Below are 19288 nucleotides of genomic sequence, written 5' to 3'. Positions count from 1 at the left end.
ATGGCGGCACCGCGCTCCTTCAGCGCGGCGGAGGTGCGGGCGCGCTGCCAGCAGGGCGCCTGCCTCGTCCGCTGCCGCCGCCGCCTCTACGACCTGAGCGGCTTCGTGCGGCTGCACCCGGGCGGGGAGCAGCTGCTGAGGCGGCGGGCCGGCACCGACGTGAGCGCCCAGCTGGACGGGCCGCCCCACCGGCACTCGGCCAACGCCCGCCGCTGGCTGGAGCAGTACTACGTGGGGGAGATGGAGCCCGGCGAGGAGCAGGTACGGCACCCCGGGGCCGGGCTGTGCGGGATCTGAGCCGTACATGGTCTATAGGGCACCCCGGGTCCGGGCTGTGCAGGATCTGAGCAGTGCGGGGTCTGTAGAGCACCCCCAGTCCAGGGTGCGCGGGGTCCGAGCCGTACATGGTCTATAGGGCACCCCGGGGCCGAGCTGTGCGGGATCTGAGCCGTACAGGGTCTATAGAGCACCCCGGGGCCGAGCTGTGCGGGATCTGAGCCGTACAGGGTCTATAGAGCACCCCGGGGCCGAGCTGTGCGGGATCTGAGCCGTACAGGGTCTATAGAGCACCCCGGGGCCGAGCTGTGCGGGATCTGAGCCGTACAGGGTCTATAGAGCACCCCGGGGCCGAGCTGTGCGGGATCTGAGCCGTACAGGGTCTATAGGGCACCTCGGGTCCAGGCTGCGCAGGATCTGAGCTGTACAGGGTCTATAGGGCACCCCGGGGCCAGGCTGTGCGGTATCTGAGCCATACAGTGTCTATAGGGCACCTCGGGTCCAGGCTGCGCAGGATCTGAGCCGTACAGGGTCTATAGGGCACCCTGGGTCCGGGCTGCACGGGATCTGAGCCATACATGGAGTCTTTGGGGTGCACATAGCGTATAGGGTGTATAGGGCACCCAGGTGCAGGTCTGAGCTGTATGGGACGTGGTGTGTGTTGGGTCGGAGCTGCACGAGACGCTCGGGGTCCGGGCTGTGGAGCGTCTGGGGTGTATGGGGCATGCGGGGTGTATGGGGCAGGGGGTGTTTGAGGCTCCCGGGGTCCTGCTGGGTGGTGCCTGAGGTGTACAGGGTACAAAGGTCCCGGGTGCATGGGGCACACTGGTTCCAGGGAGGTCTGTGGGGCTGTCAGCGTCTGTGGGACTGGGGTCTGCGGGGCCTGAGGTGCAGAGGATCCCGAGGCGCATAGGGTGCAGGCTCCTCGGGGCCTGTGAAAGGGCACGTCCCCAGAGCCTGGGATCTATGAGGTCCCACCCCATGGTGACATCCCACCCTGGCTGTGACGGGAGGCAGGGCTCATGGGTGACCCCGGCGTGCCAGCACCGTGTGGAGGTGTTGAGGTCTCCAAAGGGGTGTGAGAGATGGGGACGTGCAGCTCGGTGTTGGCTTTAGCAGGGCCATGTGTCGCGGGGTAGGCGATGGGACAGGGCACCCTCCCTGGCACCGCCAGTGCTCGGCCAGGGACCGGGGTGCTGGGTGCCGGGGCTTGCCAGCAATGAGTGGCCGCCGCTGGGGAGAGGAGCCCGGCCGCCGCCCTAACTGTCTGGGCGTGGGGCAAGGCTGGCCGTGACTCAGTGCTGCCGTCGCCGTGCCAGCCCCGCGCTCAGCCGCTGCCCAGGCAGAAGGGAAAACACCCCAGGGAAGCACCGCTGCCGGGTGAACTTCCAGGAGGCAACGTGGCACCGGGCACTGCCGCCCCCATTGCTGGCCCTCACCGGCGCTGGATGCTGGAGCAGTGGGCCCGGCCCAGCCCCTTTTGCCGGGCCAGTGGCCGCTTTCCCCTTGGGACATCCCAGCAGGGTCAGTGACCGGTCGGTCCCTCCGAGCTGGTTGTTTGCACTCGCTGGTTCTCCTCCCCGCGGCACAGCCTTGTCCCCGATCGGCAGCAGCGCCACAGATGGGGCTTTGTTCGGCCTCGGTGCGATGCCTGCTCTTTCCCCAGATCCCAGTGATGGCACCTCCTCTGTTGGGACACTCGTTGCTGCCGCCTCCTCGCAGGCGTGACGAGCCCGACGGGTTGGGGTGAAGGAAGGTACCGGACAAACGAGTTCTCATACCGCAGCCTGCGCCGAGGGGAATTGCCACCATCCCAATGCAAATACACGGCGTGATAATGCCGGGGCGCTGGGAGATCAGACGCTACCTGGCACTAGATAAACCATCCCGGGTTGTAACATGGGGGGGAGGGGGGAAAAAGCTTCCAGCTGCACGGTGAGGCTGGCCGTGCTGCGTCCAGCATGCACCTGATGTGTGAGCTGCTCTGCCGGACTTGCCGCCCCGCAAAAATCCCCTTTGGAGGGAGATGGGAGGAGTTGATGCTCTCAGTGGCGCTTGGGTTCTTGCTTTGGCTGCTTTCGGGCAGGCATACCCCAAGCAGCCCTTTGAAGGAGGCATTGCCTGGCCCCGGTCTGGCTCCGGACTCCCGCAGCTTTGCCGATGCCTCTCCTTGCCCCTCGGAGGTCCCAGGGCTGCACGATCCCCGTGCCGAGGGACGCAGGAGCCTGTGGTCCTGCAGGCATCCAGCATCCCCCCTGCTTATGCCTAGGGACTTCGAGGATTTTCGAAAGGGGGAAAAAAAAAATTGTTAATGCAGGAGGGGCGAAGAGGAAGATGAGAGCCAGCCTTCATCCCCCCCGGCACGTCTCTCCGTGCCCCCTCCTGCAGCTCTCGGGAGCTCGGCTCGGCTCCATCCTTCAGCTGCAGGTCTCTCTTCTGCATCACCCAGCCCTGTTTGGCCAAGGCCAAATTAACCCCCAAAACTTTTTATCTATGCAAACAGAATTTATAGGGGAGATCAAAGCAAGAAGCGATAATTACCCAAACTAGACAGTGGATTTTAACAGCTTTGCTAGAGGGAAGCTGGATCATCTAATTACCCCTCCAATTTAAGCAATGAGAGACTTTCATCACAGCCTCTTTGGGGTGCATGATGTGGCCATGAGTCACGGCAAATCCCCTGTCCCTCTCGGGGCTGGTGTCCTCCCCTTCCTCTCGCCCCCATTGCTGCGTGTCGGGCTTGCTCTGGCTCTCCGCCCATCCCAGCCTGAGCTCCCTTGGACATAGGCACTCGCATGTTATTTGGAGGTGTTGTAACAAGGAGAAGCTATTTTTTATTGTTATCATTAGAACCAGTTAAATTCAACCTCCTTTTAATAGTCTTGCTGCACCCAGGGTTTAATGGGCTGAGACGCAGCCTCGTGGGGCTCTGCCAGCTGCTGCCTGGGAGCCGCGATGCTGGTGGCATGGTGATGCTGGGAGCATGCCGCCGTGGGCAGGGACCTCACTTGGGCTCCCCGTGCCTCGTGGGGTGTCCTTGTGCTACGTGCCTGAGCCCGCATTGCCAACGCAGCTTGTCCCGTGTGGATATCACCAATTTGAGCCAGGGGGAGGTTTCCAGCTCTTCCTCCTTCCTGTGTCCCAGGCACATTGGACCCCACGCCGGACCGTCCCTCCTGTCTGTACCTGCTCCTATCGCAGCTGCATTTTGTTTTTCTTTTAACACCATGAGCCCTGATGCCGGGCAGCACCAGGGCAATGTAGCTGGCACAGGCACAGCGCCGAGCTCCCCACAGCCCTACCTGACCCACGCAGGGCAGTGGGATGCTCGGAGGCAGATGCCAGGTCACCCGGTCACCACATTGCACTGCGTCCTGGGTGTCTGGCCCCGCTGCTTCCCAGCAGGAGAGCTGGCACCTCCCCAGTGTTGCCACTCACCGAGGCAGCGGCGTGGGAAGGCAGCGCTTCATAGGCATTAACTTTCCCTTCTTTACATCAGGCCTCTTGCGCATCTTTGCTGGCAGGACCTGTTTGCCTGGGGACGACTCAGATGCATCAGCATCACCCATAGGTGACAGGCAGAGCCTGGTGCTTGCAAAGACCCCCTCAGCCTCCTTCTAACCCACCTTTTATTTTGAGGAGGAGGACAGGCAGAAGTCTCAGCGCTGATCTGGGTGCTGGTGGGGGTCAGTCCCCATGCAGCCCCTGTGCGGTCAGGGCAGGCAGGAGCATGCTACCGCTCTGGGGAGCCAGCCGGGGCACGCAGGCACGGCTCACACCCTGGTTGCGCCATGGCTGCCGGTCCTTTCGGTGCCAGCCCCAGGGTGAAGAAGAGGAGAGCTTTCCTCCTGCTCCCCAGCTGAGGAAGAGGAGGAGGAGGAGGTGACTCAGGAGAGGCTGGGCGCTGGAAGGGAGCTGCCGTAGCACTCAGGGTAATGGCATCTCACTGGTGGCACCCATCATCTCCAGCCCCCTCCATCCGCCTCCCTGACCTGGGAGGACGGGGAAGCCTCTGGCCACAACGTGGTGCTTGGGCATCCATGGCCGGGGGAGCTGGAGGTGTGTGGACATTTCGGAAAGGGGAGGAGAGGTGCCGGGGTGTTGCGTCAGCCTGGCTTTCTTAAGCATCCTTCCTGCTGCTGGAGAGGCTGCAGTGCAAGCGTTGAGGTAGAGAGCACAGACTCATTTCTCGGGGAATGGAGAAGCCGTCTCTCTCTTAAAGCCAAATTTTCTTCCAAAGCACCTGCGGGGAGGAGGCAAAACTGTAACTTGACCATCCTCGGCTGGATTTCAAGGCATCCCACCTCCCCCAGGGTTTCAGGATGTCTGGCTGAAGGACGGAGCATACAAAGCTGAAAATAGTGGTGGGAGCCTTGCAGAGGGAGGTGTGGTGGTCCACAGCATCAGCTCGCACTGACGCTCTGCCTGCTTTAAAATTGATGCCTGCTCGTGTCCAGCCTGGCTGGAAATATCCCCTGCCCACTCCGCTGGGGCGAGGGGCTGCCTCCGGGCTGGGTAGCGCAGCTCCTGTACCAGTGGGATGAGGCTTGAAACCTGGCTAGCCTGGGAAAGGGGATGGGAGCCCAGCTGGCAAGGAGTGCCCGCTGTCGGCAAACAGCACCCGGGCCCTGCCGCGGCATCACCGGTGTGGCACGGAGTAAAGTCCTGCCCGCCCTGGCGAGGTGACTCCAGTCCTCCTGCATCCCAGCTCCTCCTGTGGCTGCTGGCAGGGGGGCGGTTATTCCCAACAGGGATGCGATGCCCTCACGTCCCTCAAGGGAGTCGCATCCCTCTCAGAGCAGCGGAGAGAGCATCCGTCGAGGAGCCCCCGCTTGTGCCACGGCTGCCAGGAGAAAAACTTTCCTCGCTGCAAGGGGCACAGCTGGAAACCCCGGCGGGCATTGCTGTGCTGGGGCTGCCAGGCCACGCCGTACCCTGCTGCCGGGTTAATGGGTAACTCAAGGTGACAAAGCGGGAGAAAAGGCATGTTTGGCACGTCCTACCTGGGGAGCCGACAGGCTGCTGGCACTGCCGCCGAGGGCCATGGCCAGCTCAGGGCTTGCACAGGCACGCTGTGGCCTCGCCAAGCCCCCCGCCGGTGGCAGGGCCAGCTCTGGAGCTGGCAGGACCACGAGAAGGAGGCCAGTGCTGGCAGCTGGCGATGCATTTGCTTCCAAACATCAGACAAGGCAGGTTTCTCCTGTTTCTCAGCCAAGCCTGGCGGCGGGACCGCAGCCTGGGCTTCATCCTGCCACTGCCGCACCAGCGGGTCCCCTGGGCCTCGGCGTGCCCTTTCTAGCCAAAACCAAACCCCCACCCCATCTTGCATAGCCTGTGGCGAAGATGCCTGGCCCAGCGCTGCCCTGCAAAGGGCACTTTGCCTTTTTCCCCGGAGCGAGCTCCCTCCTGCTGCATTTTTTCTGCCCTGTGCCCGGAGCCAGGGTGGTGGCACCAGCTGTGCCACGCTCCCCAGCTCTGGCAGCCCAGCTTCCTTGGGGACTGAAATGCCAAGCTGGGGTTTTGCTGGAGAGCAGTGGGGTGGGGAGCAGGGAGCCTGGCGCCGGCGTTGTGAGCACTAAGCCAGCGATGCCCCCTCTTTGCTGGCAGTGGCGCTGGCTCAGGCTGGTGCTTGCCAGGCTGCTGGTCTGCAGGAAGGTGAGCTGCGCTACGGCACTGCCCGTTTGCAAGGGGAAACGCTGGCCAAGGGCCCGGGAGCTTCCGCCTTGCAACGCACAAGCACTGGCACCCAGTGCCCTCCTGGCAGCACAGGGGGGTGGCCTGAAGAGCGGGCCTGGGGGGAGGTTTCTGAAAAGACCTGAGCACGCGATGGTCTGTGCATGGTTCAAAGGGCAGCACAGCTCGCCGGCAGCCCCATCCCTCAGGAACCTGCTCTGCAGGAACTGACTGACTTAAATTCATCAGATTTTTTTCCCTTATTTATTTAGCAGGCAGGAGCAAGCTCTGCCCGTGCCCCTGGGTGGCGTGGCCACCACCATCTGCAACTGCATCTGCCACCCATCTTTCACCACAGGGTTTTCCTTTTCTTTTTAGAGCCTCCCTGAGACGGTGGATGAGAAGGCGGTGGATGCTGCAGCCCAGACCTCAACGCAGATGGATCCCCGCTGTAAAACGGTGGACGTAGAGAAGGTAAGAGCCGGGGGTTTCTCCGGCATGGTGTTTGCCAGAGGGCTCCTGGGGGAGACCAGGTCTCCTTTTCCCCGCAGGAGCACTGGCTTTCTGCTGACCCCGGGAAGGGAGGGATGCCGGGAAGGAGCCGGTCCGGCTGCTCCTGCCCTTTCTCCTGGTGCAGACGACATCGCTTGCGCTTTATTGCCCAGGCGTGGCCATGCTGGGAGGCTCCTGCCATGGCAGCGTGGGCAGAGATGGCTTTCTCTGACAGCGGCTGTGCCCTTTGAGCGGGACGTGCTGCCAAGCTGCACCTTGCTTGCTTGGTTTATTTTTTTTTCTTGCTTTATTTATTTTTTTCATTTTTTCCTCTTGACTGAGCACCCATAATGAGCACTAAGGGATCCCCCGGCCTGGGCAGGGCGATCCCCGTGCGTGCTGGGTGCTCCTTGCCCTGCCTGCTCCTCTCCGAGCATGCCATGGAAGCAGGGGTTCGTCCCCAAGGTGCCTTTGGATGTCCCTGCCATTCGCGTCACCATCTGGCCGCCGTGCCTTGCACAGCCCCGGCTAGTCAGTGAGCGTGCTTTTATCTTGCAAAAGGATTTTTTTTTTTTGAGCAGGAGAACAGCTATCACCCACCCCTCTTCCTATTTTGCTGCTGACCACCTTTAAAAGTGAATCTGCCATCCCAAAGTGACCTTTTTACTCTAACTTTTCCCCTACGTCCCCAATGGAGGGTGTCTCCATCCCCATCCATGCACCCGCTGTGGGCTGGGGTTTTTTCCCCTCCTGGTTGATTGCATCTGTCCCTGCCTGGAGCAGGGCCCCAGAAATGCCCGTGGCCAGCTTGGCTTCTTGCCCTGAAACGCCCCAAGCTGAGCCGTCGTCCCCCTGCCGCTGCCAAATGACCGCAGGCACAGCCCTGGGCGCTGGGTTGCCGCACCGGCGCCATGCGACAGCCGATGGGGAGCTGCCAGGCCCGGGGCTCAGCCGGGCGAGTGCGGTTTCTGTCCCGGGGCAGGGGTGGGACTGAGAAACCACTTTATCTGGCCAGGCCAGCAGAAGACGCGGCCGGGGATGCTGAGCGGCGGCAAAGGCGGTGCTGCCGGTTGGGTCTCTCTATTTTCATCCCATGCAGACATGCACACCCGCACGGGTCCCTCCTTGCTCTTGCAGCCATCTGAATGCAGCCATGTGCTGGAGCAGCGACTGGCGTTTGCATTCCCATCCTGTATCCTTGCTCCCCATCCCTTTCTGCTTTGCTCCCTGCTGCCGGAGCGCTCAAATGGCCGTGGCCGCCCTGCGTGTCCTCTCTGCAAGGAGAACAGCCCTTGGCCAGGGCAATGCCACGGTGACAGGCTCTGTGTCCTACCAGCGGCTCTCTGGCATGGCTAGCGAGCGGGGAGTATCGCTGCTCGCTATCTAATCTTGGCAGCTCCCAGTGAGGGAAAAGAGCCTCGGTTATCAGGGCCTGATGCTGAGCCAGGTCTGGGTACAGCTGCCTTCACCTTGAACCGCCGTCAGGTAGCCGGTGGCACGGGGGCGAGCTCAGCCCCGTGTTTGTGGGTAGATGGGACTGCTGTGTGTCTGGCTCTGCTTGTCTGCCCTGCAATGGTGCTTGTGGGGAGCTCAGGGCTGCTTGGAGCAAGAAGCAGCTGCTTGTCGGGCATGGGAAGGGGTTTGCAGCCTGAAATCCCGCAGCTGCAGCGCAGCTTTGTGCCCAGTACCGGGGCGGTGTGCGGGTCCCACGGGGTACAACCACTGTCTGTTCCCTCAGGACCTGGTGGACTGGCAGAAGCCCTTGCTGTGGCAGGTGGGCTACTTGGGGGAGAAGTATGATGAGTGGGTGCACCAGCCTGTGGATCGGCCCATCCGCCTCTTCCACTCGGATTTCCTTGAGTCCCTCTCCAAGACGGCATGGTGAGCCCCCGGGGGTCTGCGCCGTGCCCCGGCCGGTGCCTCCACAGGGAGGGGGGGATGGCTCGCCACCCCTGGGACGCTCCCTCAGACATCTCCTTCTACCCCATAGGTACGTGGTGTTCATGGTGTGGGCCCCTGTGGTGCTCTATCTCAGCTGGGTCAGCTACACCTCCCTCGCCCAGGGCAACACCCGGCTCTTCTCCTCCTTCACCACAGGTACCAGCAGCAACAAAGCCTTTTGGCTTGGCTCGCTGCCCCTGCTCTGGGTCCAGGGGCAGGACAGCCATGGGCGGGGGGAGACCTCTGCATTCCTTCTGCATCCCTCCTTCCATGCATGCTCACCATGAGCCGCATGCAAGGGCAGCGGGTGAGCCCCTGTCCCCGCAGCCACTGGCATGTCCCCGCGGCCACTGGCATGTCCCCTGCACAAAGCCGCCTTCGCTGCTTTAAATCCTGAGCTCGCCCACCTTCATCCCCTCCTCTTACTCTCACAATTCGGTCCCCTGGGGGGATCAATGGAGGCAGGGAGCCCGCTGGCCCAGGGTGCAGCCCGTTCCCTCTTGCCTCCTTTCCCTCCATCCCCAAAACCGAGCCCCGCCAGCGCTGCGGCGTGTGCCACCCCCCGCTGACGCCCACCCCGGGTCGCGGCTGGATGCCGGTGCAGCGGGCGAACAAACCCAGCTCTCAGCGCCGCTGGTGTTGCACAGTGTGAGGCTTGTTTGCCCGAAGCGCCTGCCCTTGAATCTCCCACTGTCTGCTCCCCCGGGAATAACAAGCGTGGCCGGGGCAGGCTGTCTTCTTTGTTGTGCTTTTTTTTTTTTTTTTTGCTGGGTTCCCTATTTTTTTTGCAAGGTGCCACCCGGTGCCAGCAGTGCCCGGCCGTGGGGTGGAGCACCCACTGCACCGGCACCCCCCTCCACTCCTTGCAGCGTTCAGCACCTTGCTGCCAAGGTTTTTTTGTTTGTTTTTTTTTTTTTTTCCTAAAAATGAACAGGTTTGGGGGGGATCGGAATTCTGCTAGCGAGGACACAGAACTGGCAGCCAGCCCTGAAAGGAGGAGGTGGCTCAAAAATGCTCTGCGGGGGAAAGCGCCCAACAAACCTATTCTTTTTCCCCAAAAATAAAAAAAACCACCAATGCCAGCAACACTGTTTAACTGTCGTGAGCGCTGCCTGTGCAGACAAGGTCCCTCCTGCTTTGTTCTGGTGGGTGAAGCAGCTTTGGAAGGATGGGGCTGTCCCCGGGGTGCGTGTCCAAGCCCTGATTGGCATCTGGGATGCAGGGGCAGTGAGGAGCTGACTGTTTCCGTAAAGAGTGTAAATTAATGGGAATCAGAGGAAAATGTGGTTTGGAGCGGTGCTTGGGAAGGTAGCTCCCTGGGGAAGCTTGGGGAAGGAGGTGGATGAGAGGTGAGAGGGAGGGAGAGCTGAGCTTCATCTGGATGCCGATGGGAGGATGGTGATGGATAAGAGCACCCCTGCATTGCCTGCCCTGCTGACCGCTGCATGTCTCGTTGTGTAGAGTACTCCATCCCCGTCCACAAATACTACTTCCCCTTCATCTTCCTCCTGGGGATGTTCCTGTGGTCCCTGCTAGAGTACCTCATCCATCGCTTTGTCTTCCACATGAAGCCACCCGCTAGTAACTACTATCTCATCACCCTGCATTTCTTGCTGCATGGGCAGCATCACAAGGTGAGTCGCAGCTTACGCCTCCGCTGGCACCCGCCGGGCCGTGGGAACAGTGGCCTTTGCTCAGGCAGAGCCTGTTTGTGCGTGTTCGACGTGACTCGTGGCGTCTTCGCCCCAAGCAGCGCCCTTACCTAATACCAGCAAGGGCTGCAAGACGGGCTCAGAGGAGCTGGAGTTAAGCCTGCGAGCTCCAGTTGGGCAAGAGGAACACCAAAAAAGCCATGGGCTCCCTCTAGCTTCGCTGGAGGAAACGTCCCCGTGGAGCTCGGGGACCTGCCAGCCAAAGCCACCAGCTGCCTGGCCACCTTGGCATGGGCGCCCGGCTGCTCTCACCACGGGGTACATCTTTTGGGGAGGGTTTCTGGGGGCTGCTTTGGTGTTGGCTTTTCCCAAATGGGCGTCCCCAGTGCTTGGCAGGGATGCACTGGGGACATGGGGTGAGCTAGGAGCTGCCTGTCCCACCGTCCTTCTCTGCTTCCAGTCTCCCTTTGACAGTTCCCGCCTGGTCTTCCCTCCCGTGCCGGCCTCGCTGGTGATCGGCTTCTTCTACGGCATCCTGCAGCTCCTGCTGCCCGAGGTGCTGGGGCTCTCGGTGTTCGTCGGGGGGCTCTGCGGCTACGTCATCTACGACATGATGCACTATTACCTCCACTACGGCTCGCCGAAAAAAGGCACCTACCTGTACGGGCTGAAGGCGTATCACGTCAAGCACCACTTTGAACACCAAAAAGCAGGTAGCGCTGCCTTTCTCACGCATGGTGGCAGGAATGAGGGCTGTGAAAGCCCAGCCTGCCTGCACGTGCGCAGCTGATGCTCTGAAACATTTGGCATTTGGGATTTGGGATGGGGAAACCCAAGCACTGCGCCGCTGGGGAAGCGGCGTACGAGGTGCTGCAGCCCCATGAGGCACGTTTCTCAGCCCCCAGGTTGAGGATGGCGAGGCGCAGGGGCGAAGGCAGCAGTCCATCTCGCCGGCGGGCACCAGTGCCGCCTGGGGATGCCGGGGTGGAGGCAGAGCCCCCACGGCGCCAGGATGTGGGTGCCCGCCCCCGCCCGGGGCAGCATCTCCTCCTGCCGGCAGGCGTTGGTGGGCGCAGGGTGAGGCCCTGGGGTTCCCCGGGTCCTCCCCGCACCTTCCCCAGCCTGGCACTTGCTCAACCTGCCCTTTGCCCTGTTTCCTAGGAGAAAACGCCCCATCCTGATAAGCTATCATCCATGGGACTGTTAGCATGACCCAGCCAGCTCCTTCTGCTCCCTCTGCTCTTCCTCCTCCCCCTCCCTTTGCCTTCCTCCCTCCCAGAAACATGGGCACTCCTCCCTCACCAGCCTCTCTGGAGGGACCGCCTGGCCCTGGTGCCTGTCAGCCATTGTCACCTTTGCACCCAGCTGGGTGACCTCCCATCCCAGCCACGTGCGCCTCGTGCCGGCTGCTCCCACCGCTGCCCATCTCGGCGACAGTGGCACCAGCTCGGTTAACGCCAAGCGAGCTGCGCCCTGTCCCCCGCGGCATCCCGGTGACGGTGGTGCCGCGGGCTGAGCGCTCTCTCCCCTGCCCGCAGGCTTCGGCATCAGCACCCGCTTCTGGGATCACCCCTTCCGGACGCTCATCCCCGAGGAGACCTTCGAGAAAGAGGACTGACAGCCCCGGTGTGGCGCCCAGCTGCTGGCTCCATCCCTCCTGGGCTGGGGCTGGCATCTCCCCCAGCCCTCGGCAAGGCCAGCAGGCCCCTGCCCCCTGCCGGGGGCTGCGCCACAGCGGCGGTCCCACACCGGAGCATCCCGGTGGTGCGCTGTGGTCCAGCTGTGGCACTACCAAGGAGGATGGGGGGGAGTGAGGATGCAGGGAAAGGGGAGGAGGAGGTTGAGGGGCTCCCTGGGTGGCTCCTGGCCCTTCCTTGCCACCCTCCCGCTCCAGGCCACGGATGCGTGGGCAGGTCTGCTGCCCGAGAGATGAAGTGCCCAATGCTGCCCTCCCTCCTCCGCCCTAGCACCTCGCCGGAGCCCCCCCGAGCCCCTGGCCCTCCCAGGGTGCCCCCTCCCCGGGGTGCCCAACATGCTGCAGTTAACCCCATCACTTAACTCGTGCCGAGGGGCTTCCGTATCCTGGGTCGTTCTCCTGGCCTCATCCCAGCACAGGGTTTTCTTGGCCCGCAGCCCTTGGGGTGGGGATCCTGCAGGTCTGGATTTTGCCTTTTTCTAACCAGTGCACTCGTATCTCTCTGCCAGATTTATCAAGTTCATGTTTTTTGTAGACATTGGCTACTTGAAACTCAAACTCCAATGAACAGAATTGCTATGAGATGCCTTTTTTTGCTGATCCTGTGATTTTTTTTTTTTTTCTAATGTTTACTGCGGATATTTAAAGGTTTGGAATAAAGTTATATGTAAAACTGTAGACACTACAATTGTAAATAAACTGTATATTTTGAAAAATAAAGCCTTTTAAAAAGGGTCTGGCAAACATATCTATCGGGGCTGCTCCCGTATTTTCCCACCCTCAGTGCGTCTCTTCCCAGGTGCCGATGGCCCTCAGTGCCACAGTACCTTGCAGTCACCTTTCTCGGCTCCCCATGCTGATGAAAGCCGTACTGTCAACCACGGTGGTGGCAAGGGAGATGCTCTTTGCAGTGGGGAAAACACCGCAAACCTGCGTGACCCCGGGATCTTAGTAAGCAGAAGCTGGTCGGGGCTACCGCTCACTTCTCCGAAGTTGGGCAACAGCATCACATGCTGCCCCGCATTTCCCAGCATCGGCCTGGCCCTCTGACGAAGCCAGCCGCAAAGCTTCCTGCACTGCCGGCAGAGGTCAGGCACCATTTCCAGCACTTCCTTTGATGCTGGGGGGCTGCTGGGGCTGCAGGGATGGGGAGAGGAGTGGAAGGTCCTAAAGGACCAGCATCCTTCGTGTGGGACAGGTGCCCGGTGGGGGAAGCTCAGCGGGGCACAGAGCTGATGCCGAGGGTGTTACGGTGCCCTGGGTGAGCCTTGCTGGAGCTGACGGCACAGCAGAAAGGGTTGGGGTGCTCAAAAGAGCAGCAAGTGTCAATATGGGGGGCACAGCACCCCCCAATCCCCTTTTTCCTGATGTACTTCCTGCAGGCAATTCCTTCTTCCAGCTGGCAAAACCCAGCACGGGAAGGGGGGGGGGGGGGGTACAGCCCACCCGGCCACTTCCTCCGCCACTCCAGGCAGCTTTCTTAGAACGAGGAGCCGGGGCGGCCTGGGAAGCTGCGGCGGGTTGCACAATGCCCCTTCCGCTGCCCGCAGGAGCTGCGGCCAGGGAGAGCACCCTATAAACTCTCACTCGTCCTGCCGTGCTACTCCAGTCTGCAGAGACAGCCGAGGCGGAGGCGAGCGAAGTGGGGCCAGATAAACCCAGCTGATTCTCTTAGCAAGCGGACAAGCTTCTTCCTTGGGGGCCGTGCTGGAGAGAGCCTGAAGAGGAAGAGAGAGTGGCTGCAGCTTGTTTCTGGGTGCGTTTCTGTCTCATTTCCAGCTGGTAAAGCTCGGCACCCCTCTCTCAGTGCTGGCTGCATCAACGGCACGGGTGGCTGCTGCTAATTTCCCTGCAATTGGGGCAGGTTTTTGTCCCTGCTGCCTGGATGCGGGCTGGGGAACAGGGACCGTCCCTATGCTGAGCACGTAGAAAGAGTTTGATTTAAAATCTTAAGCAGGCAATACAGGGCTACAGGGAGAAAGTATGGAGGTGTCGGGGACGCCGGGGCTGTGAAGGTGTGAAAGCTTTTATTAGATGGGTGATAACAGAGAGAGTGACGTTGGCTAGAAATGAAAATGGATCTTTATGGTCAAAATTGTAGGGTCTGAGGGCAGGAGCCTGGGGTGGCGCAGGTCCGGTGCCAGGGAGCACTGTTCTTTGGGTCATTGCTGACCCTGATGGTCTGTGTGTAAGCTCTCTCTGGATATGGCTAACACTAAATTAATTTACATAAATCAAGCCAAAGCATCTCTTGCTAATGCGGAGCGAGATGTGCCAATACTGCCGCTACCGATGTCTCTGTTTGTGAGTGCCCACTCCGGTCTGCACAAGCGGCTGTAGTGCCAGGTGAAGCAGAGAAAGCAAAGCAGCCAGAGGAGATACAAGGGGCTATAGGAGAGCTGGAGGGTGGTGTGCGATGTTAAGGCTGTTCCTTAGGGTGGAAGGCGTGGAAGAGCCGCATCCAGCCGATCCCTGAGTGGTGCCCGAGGCTCACCTCCACCAGACGCTGCCAGCCCGTGTCCCCAGCGGCCAAGCCCTCTGCTGCCAGCATGGACATTGTGGAGAAAGTCCTCTCTGTGGCCCAGGCCATCCATGCCCAATTCGAGCAGGTGAAGTGCTGTAAGCACCAGTGCCAGCGCCTTGTGGAGCGCATCCAGATCCTGCTGGAGCCTGTGAGGATCCTCAAGGCTCAGCTGCCGAAGCACATCTCCCACCATGAAGAAGAACTGTTGAGGAAGCTGCTCCGGGCACTGGGGGAAGCCCAGAAGCTGGTGATGAAATACAGCCAGACCAGCTGGATCCAGAAGTTCCTGAGAGCCCACAGTGCTGGCGAGGAGTTCGTCTGGGTGAATGAGAGCCTGGAGGACATTGCCCAGGGGCTCTCGCTGCTGCTACAGGCAGAGCAGAAGCAGGCTTTCCTGCAGGCTTTCCAGACAAAGACCTGTCGCAGGCAGGACGCTGAGGACCTGAGGGACGACAGGGCTTTCTTGGACCAGGTGATTGCAAGTAAGTGTCTCTCCCTGAGACCGGCAGTTGGCACCTCTCCCCAGCTGCTGCCCAGAAGAGCCAAAGGGACATTTAAACCACGAGAAAAACTAACCGCATCAGTCCTGCACGTTCATCCAGTGGCCCCACCCCTGCACATTTCTCTCCCCAGGTACCGAGGAGCCTGAAGATGTAGCCAGGGAGATCTACATCGACAGACAATGTATGGAGAGGAAGGTAGACTGGATGCAAAACGAGCTGAACAAAATCGTGCACGTGATGGACTGTAAGTCAGCGTTGCACCTCTAGGCACCCTGTGCACTGTGTCCTTTCACCCCGAGCCCTACCTAACATGTTCCTCGTTCCCTCCCGGTGCATGGTGGGAGCAGGCTTGAAGAAGGCCAATGTTGGTAAAAGAGAAGACATCACCGAGATTGAGCGGGACCACCTCACCTTCTACAGACACCTGCAGGACACCGAGAGCTACAACCTCTACGAGGGCGAGTACCTCAAGTACCCCGTTGCCATCAAAACCTTCAAGAGGCCTCTGACCACTGACCCAGCGTGAGTTGTCCTGGGTGGGAGCAACACAGGGCAGCCAGGAGGGCAGGGTGGCACAGCACCATGTCATGCCTTGTTCCAGGGATCTCACCATGCTGTCCCTTTCTGCAGGAAGGTGAGAGACATCTTCGAGAAGGAGATTCAGACCCTGAAGAAGTTTGAGTCTCCAAACATCCTGCGCATGTACGGGATCTGCATTGAGGAGAAAGGTAGGAGGTGTCGCATTAATGTCAACCTTTCCCTCCCCGGCCTGTCCCCGATGCTAGCTGGTGGCAGATGGTTTGTCGTGGTCCCCTCCCAAGAGGTGGCACAAGGTGGGATGCTCAAGGTTTTGCCTTGCAGATGGGAGCCCCTGCTTCTCCATTGTCATGGAGTACTGTAAGCACGGGACGCTGCGGGACGTGCTGACCAAGCAACGGCACCTCTCCTGGGAGGTCCGCATTCGGATGGCCCTGGGAGCCGCCAGAGGCCTTTACAGGTGAGCTCCTGCCTAAATCAGTAAGTCCACCTGACAATCCACAAGCTGTGCTCAGCTTCCTGGTGTCTCTCAGGAAGCAGCGGTATCCTGTTAGACGCTGTTTCCACCACCTTGGGACAGCCTCCTGTGGGAGGCTGGTGAAGAGGTAGGTGGTGGATTTGGATGCAGGAGAGCCCATCTCCCCTGGTCACTGGCCCCTGGCAAGGGGGTCTACAAAGGCCCCTCCCCTTGCTTCAAGCCTGCAAAGGCCTGGAAGGGAGAAATCCCCTTCCCCACACCCATAGGGCAGCTTCAGGAGTGCCCTACAGCATGACTAGCTCTCCTTACGGGTCCTGCTTATCGTTATTTTGCCCACTGTGGCTCTTTCAGCAGCTGCTGGAAAGGTTGGCTTGGCAGGGTCGGTCCACCAAGACAGGCAGAGAGCTGCTGGCTTCTCTGGGTGCATGTCAGTCCATCCCCTACACAGCAGGAGGGAGCCCCGAGGTGCGTATGGGTCCATCACCGGCATGTGTTGCCCTTGGTTCTGTCCGGCTGCAGGTTGCACCAGACAGAGGAGAAGTCCCGACTCCATGGCTGCATCTGCAGTAGCAAGTTCCTGGTGGCCGGGGATTACTGTGTGAAGGTAAGGACCACGCTTGGAGAAGCTTTTGGGAGTTTTGCATGTTTTTGTGGATGTCTTCCTCCACCAACACCAAAGGGAATTGTGATGGTCCAGAATAACACCTCTCTGTCACCTTAGACATAAGGATAACATCTCCTCTGTCACCTTAGACACTTAGCATCTCAGTTAATCATTATCTCTGTTTTATCATCTGCAAAATGAGCGTTTCCGAGCCATCCACCCTGGGATGAGCTGAAGCTAGGGCAATTCACCTGCCTGCACCTATGGTTTCACTTGCAGAAAGAGCCACGTGCCAGGCAGCACACATGGCTGCATGCCAGCCTTTGCTGCCCAGGGTGCCTTGCTCCGTTTTCTCCAGCTCGGGGCAGTCCTCAGCCGTGCCACAGGTTTCTGCAGACTGCATTTCTACCATTTCTCCTTCTCTCTCTCTCACTCTCAATCAGCTGTCGGGATTTGAGCTGTGTGAAACAGAGTCATCCATCAAGAGGAAAGTCACAAAGAACTGGAAACGAGTCGCTATGTTGGCTTATGTCGCCCCTGAGAACCTGAAAGACATCAACTACCCCTACAAGAGGCCCTGTGAAATATACAGGTGTGTTTGTCCCCCCTGGGAGAGATGCCCGTAAGCAGGCAGATGTCTGGCATAGCTGTTGAGCAATGGAAGAAGGCCAGGTTTAATCGGACACATAAGCAGCCATTTGTGGCTGGCATAGCCTAAGAGTCCCCTCCATTAGGCAGGAGTAGAAGGTGGTAGGATCAATGCTGACACTCTTGTTTGTCTCCTTCCAGCTTCGGGATCGTGCTGTGGGAGATTGCGACCTCCAAAATCCCGTTTGAAGGTGAGACATCACAGGAATCTCATCCCCTGCGTAAAAGCTGCACGGCCTGGTGCAGCTGCTTGCTGGCATTGCATGCTCCCTGCTCCTTCCCGGAGCATCCCATGGTGTGCGGGTCCCAGTGGCAGTGCCTGGTGTGCCTGGCTCTGCACGACAGCTTGATGACTTCTCCTGGGACTCCAATAGAGTAAAGCATTTCAGCGGCATGCTTAAACCACAAACATGCAAGTAATTTTTGTCTCTATTTGATGTTCCTGTGCATTGAGGCATAAACACATCTCCTTGCTCCACTGGAGCACAATGGTGTCATGCCAAATATGGGGAGGTTCACTGCAGACACAGTTTGGGTGGCTTCTCTGCTAGTTTCTCCATGCCATCGGCTGCAGGAAGGCTCTTGGCATGGCTTTGCACTGCGTTTCCTCCCTAGCACCCTCCTGTGGCAGCAGAGCTCTGTCCTGACACTCCGGTTTGCATGTGTGTTGTCTAGGCTGCACTCCCCAGGAGATCATGGAGAAAATCTGCAACCGCCATTACCGGGACCCTGTTGGGGAAGATTGTCCTGCAGACCTGCAAAAAGTCATTGACCAGTGCCGGGCCTTTGACCCTTCCCAACGCCCTTCTGCTGAGGGTAAGTGTCCAGGACACCTGCTCCCCACTCCACAGGCCCTTTGTATCCCTCAATCAGCTGCTTCTGGAGTCAGTTTGCCCCTTATTTTCCATATGAATTTGTCTGGCTTTGTGTTTTGGGATCACTCCTTGACCTACCTTCTTATGCTAATGAGTCCCCTAATACTAGACCTCTCTTTCTCCTGTGGTGTGATGGCTCACACAGTTAACATTTATCCATGTCTTGACAATACTCACCAGGCTGTTCATTTGGCATCACATAAGAGCAAGCTTTTTCTCTCAGACAAGTGCTCAACTGGGAGCAGGGGTGTGTGGGTTAATCCCGCCTCAGGTCCTGCAGATCCTGTAAGCTGGAGGAGCAGCCACAACACGGTGCAGGAACATTTCCTGCCTTGAGCTTTGAGCAATAAATTGCAATCTTGGGAATTGCTCCACGGCGGGGAAGATTTCACTGTCTTTGAAGTTGGTCTGGGTCTGGTCAGATAAATAATTGGTCTCCATCAGAAGATTTAACAGGAACAGCAGGAAAAGATAGAGGAACCTTTCTGGTGTGCTTAAAGGCACAGAGATTGTACTCTTCCCTCATTTTATCTCTCCAAGGGGAGCAAGCTTCCTTCAGACTCACCCACTCCATCCTATGGAGATGGTTTCCATGCAAGAGATATGGAGACTGTGCTTAAGAAACCACTCAGCTCCTGCTGTGTGCCACGCTCTCTGTGCCTCCGTCTCCCAACAGCAGCTCCCCCAGCAGACCCTGCTGCAGGGAATCGCCCCGGCTGAAGTGAAAACAGCAAAAAAATAATCAGAAACATTGGCAAAGCCGCACTGAGGGTGCAGCATGTCTTTATTACTCTAAGCCAATGCCCAGCCATGCCTGTGTGGTGCTGAGCTGGAAGGATGTCTTCTCACAGCTGTTACCAGGCATCTCTCTGTATACATGGCTGCTTTGGGCTGTACTCACCGGTGTCTGCTCGGGGCTGTCCCCCACTAACGGCCGCCCAGTCGCGCTGGCCTGAGGAGAGAGGGACTTCATGTCCTGGTTGTTATCAGTGAGGGAAAGCTATCTTCTCATCAGGGGAAGGAAAAAAAAAAAAGCCTACAACAGCTATTCTGGTTTGATTAATGACATCCTTGTGTTTTGCAGAGATTGTGGACTTGCTGTCTGACCTGGAGAAAAGCAGAAACCAGGGAAGTTAACTGCGGAAAGCAGGGCTGGGTGACCGAAAGCAGCCAGGTGCCTCGGGAAGCAAACCAAGGGGAAGCAGCGGGCCTTCCTCCTGCAGGCTGAAGCACGCCGCTCGCCCGTCTTCCCTGCCTTCGCAGGGACTGATCGTTCAATACATGTGTATTTGTTCCTCTATGCGAGACCTTCATGTCGCTTCTCCAAGGGGCCGTGCCTGGCTTCGTCTCGGAGGCGGCTGGCGGGTGAGGGCACCCTGCCACAGGCTC

General features: G+C 59.3%; 2 protein-coding genes across 2 annotated transcripts; both read left to right on the top strand.

The window, feature by feature from the left end:
• On the top strand, positions 1–12138 carry FA2H (fatty acid 2-hydroxylase; the record flags this gene model as incomplete). The annotated part of the gene is made up of 7 exons (XM_082319230.1): positions 1–261; positions 6328–6423; positions 8180–8322; positions 8432–8538; positions 9844–10016; positions 10495–10747; positions 11573–12138. 7 exons carry the CDS (start codon positions 1–3, stop codon positions 11650–11652), a joined length of 1113 nt encoding a protein of 370 aa, XP_082175356.1. The 3' UTR covers positions 11653–12138.
• A 1214-nt stretch (positions 12139–13352) lies between these two features.
• On the top strand, positions 13353–19134 carry MLKL (mixed lineage kinase domain like pseudokinase). Its single transcript, XM_082319588.1, has 11 exons — positions 13353–13486; positions 14167–14736; positions 14888–15001; positions 15105–15279; positions 15388–15485; positions 15619–15754; positions 16292–16376; positions 16820–16968; positions 17166–17215; positions 17700–17840; positions 18984–19134. Exons 2-11 carry the CDS (start codon positions 14280–14282, stop codon positions 19034–19036), a joined length of 1458 nt encoding a protein of 485 aa, XP_082175714.1. The 5' UTR covers positions 13353–13486; positions 14167–14279; the 3' UTR covers positions 19037–19134.
• Positions 19135–19288: the final 154 nt, after the last annotated feature.

Source organism: Platalea leucorodia (assembly GCF_965183815.1).
Source record: "Platalea leucorodia genome assembly, chromosome: 8".
NCBI classification, from domain to species: Eukaryota; Metazoa; Chordata; class Aves; order Pelecaniformes; family Threskiornithidae; genus Platalea; species Platalea leucorodia.
The sequence above is the reverse complement of the archived record's forward strand: the minus strand, read 5'-3'. Positions and strand labels throughout refer to the sequence as shown.

Coding starts and splice junctions, on each gene's coding strand:
- MLKL (XM_082319588.1), top strand. CDS start 14,280: ATGGACATTGTGGAGAAAGTCCTCTCTGTGGCCCAGGCCATCCATGCC. Junction 15,002..15,104: donor AATCGTGCACGTGATGGACT/GTAAGTCAGCGT, acceptor TGGTGGGAGCAG/GCTTGAAGAAGGCCAATGTT. Junction 15,486..15,618: donor GATCTGCATTGAGGAGAAAG/GTAGGAGGTGTC, acceptor TTTGCCTTGCAG/ATGGGAGCCCCTGCTTCTCC.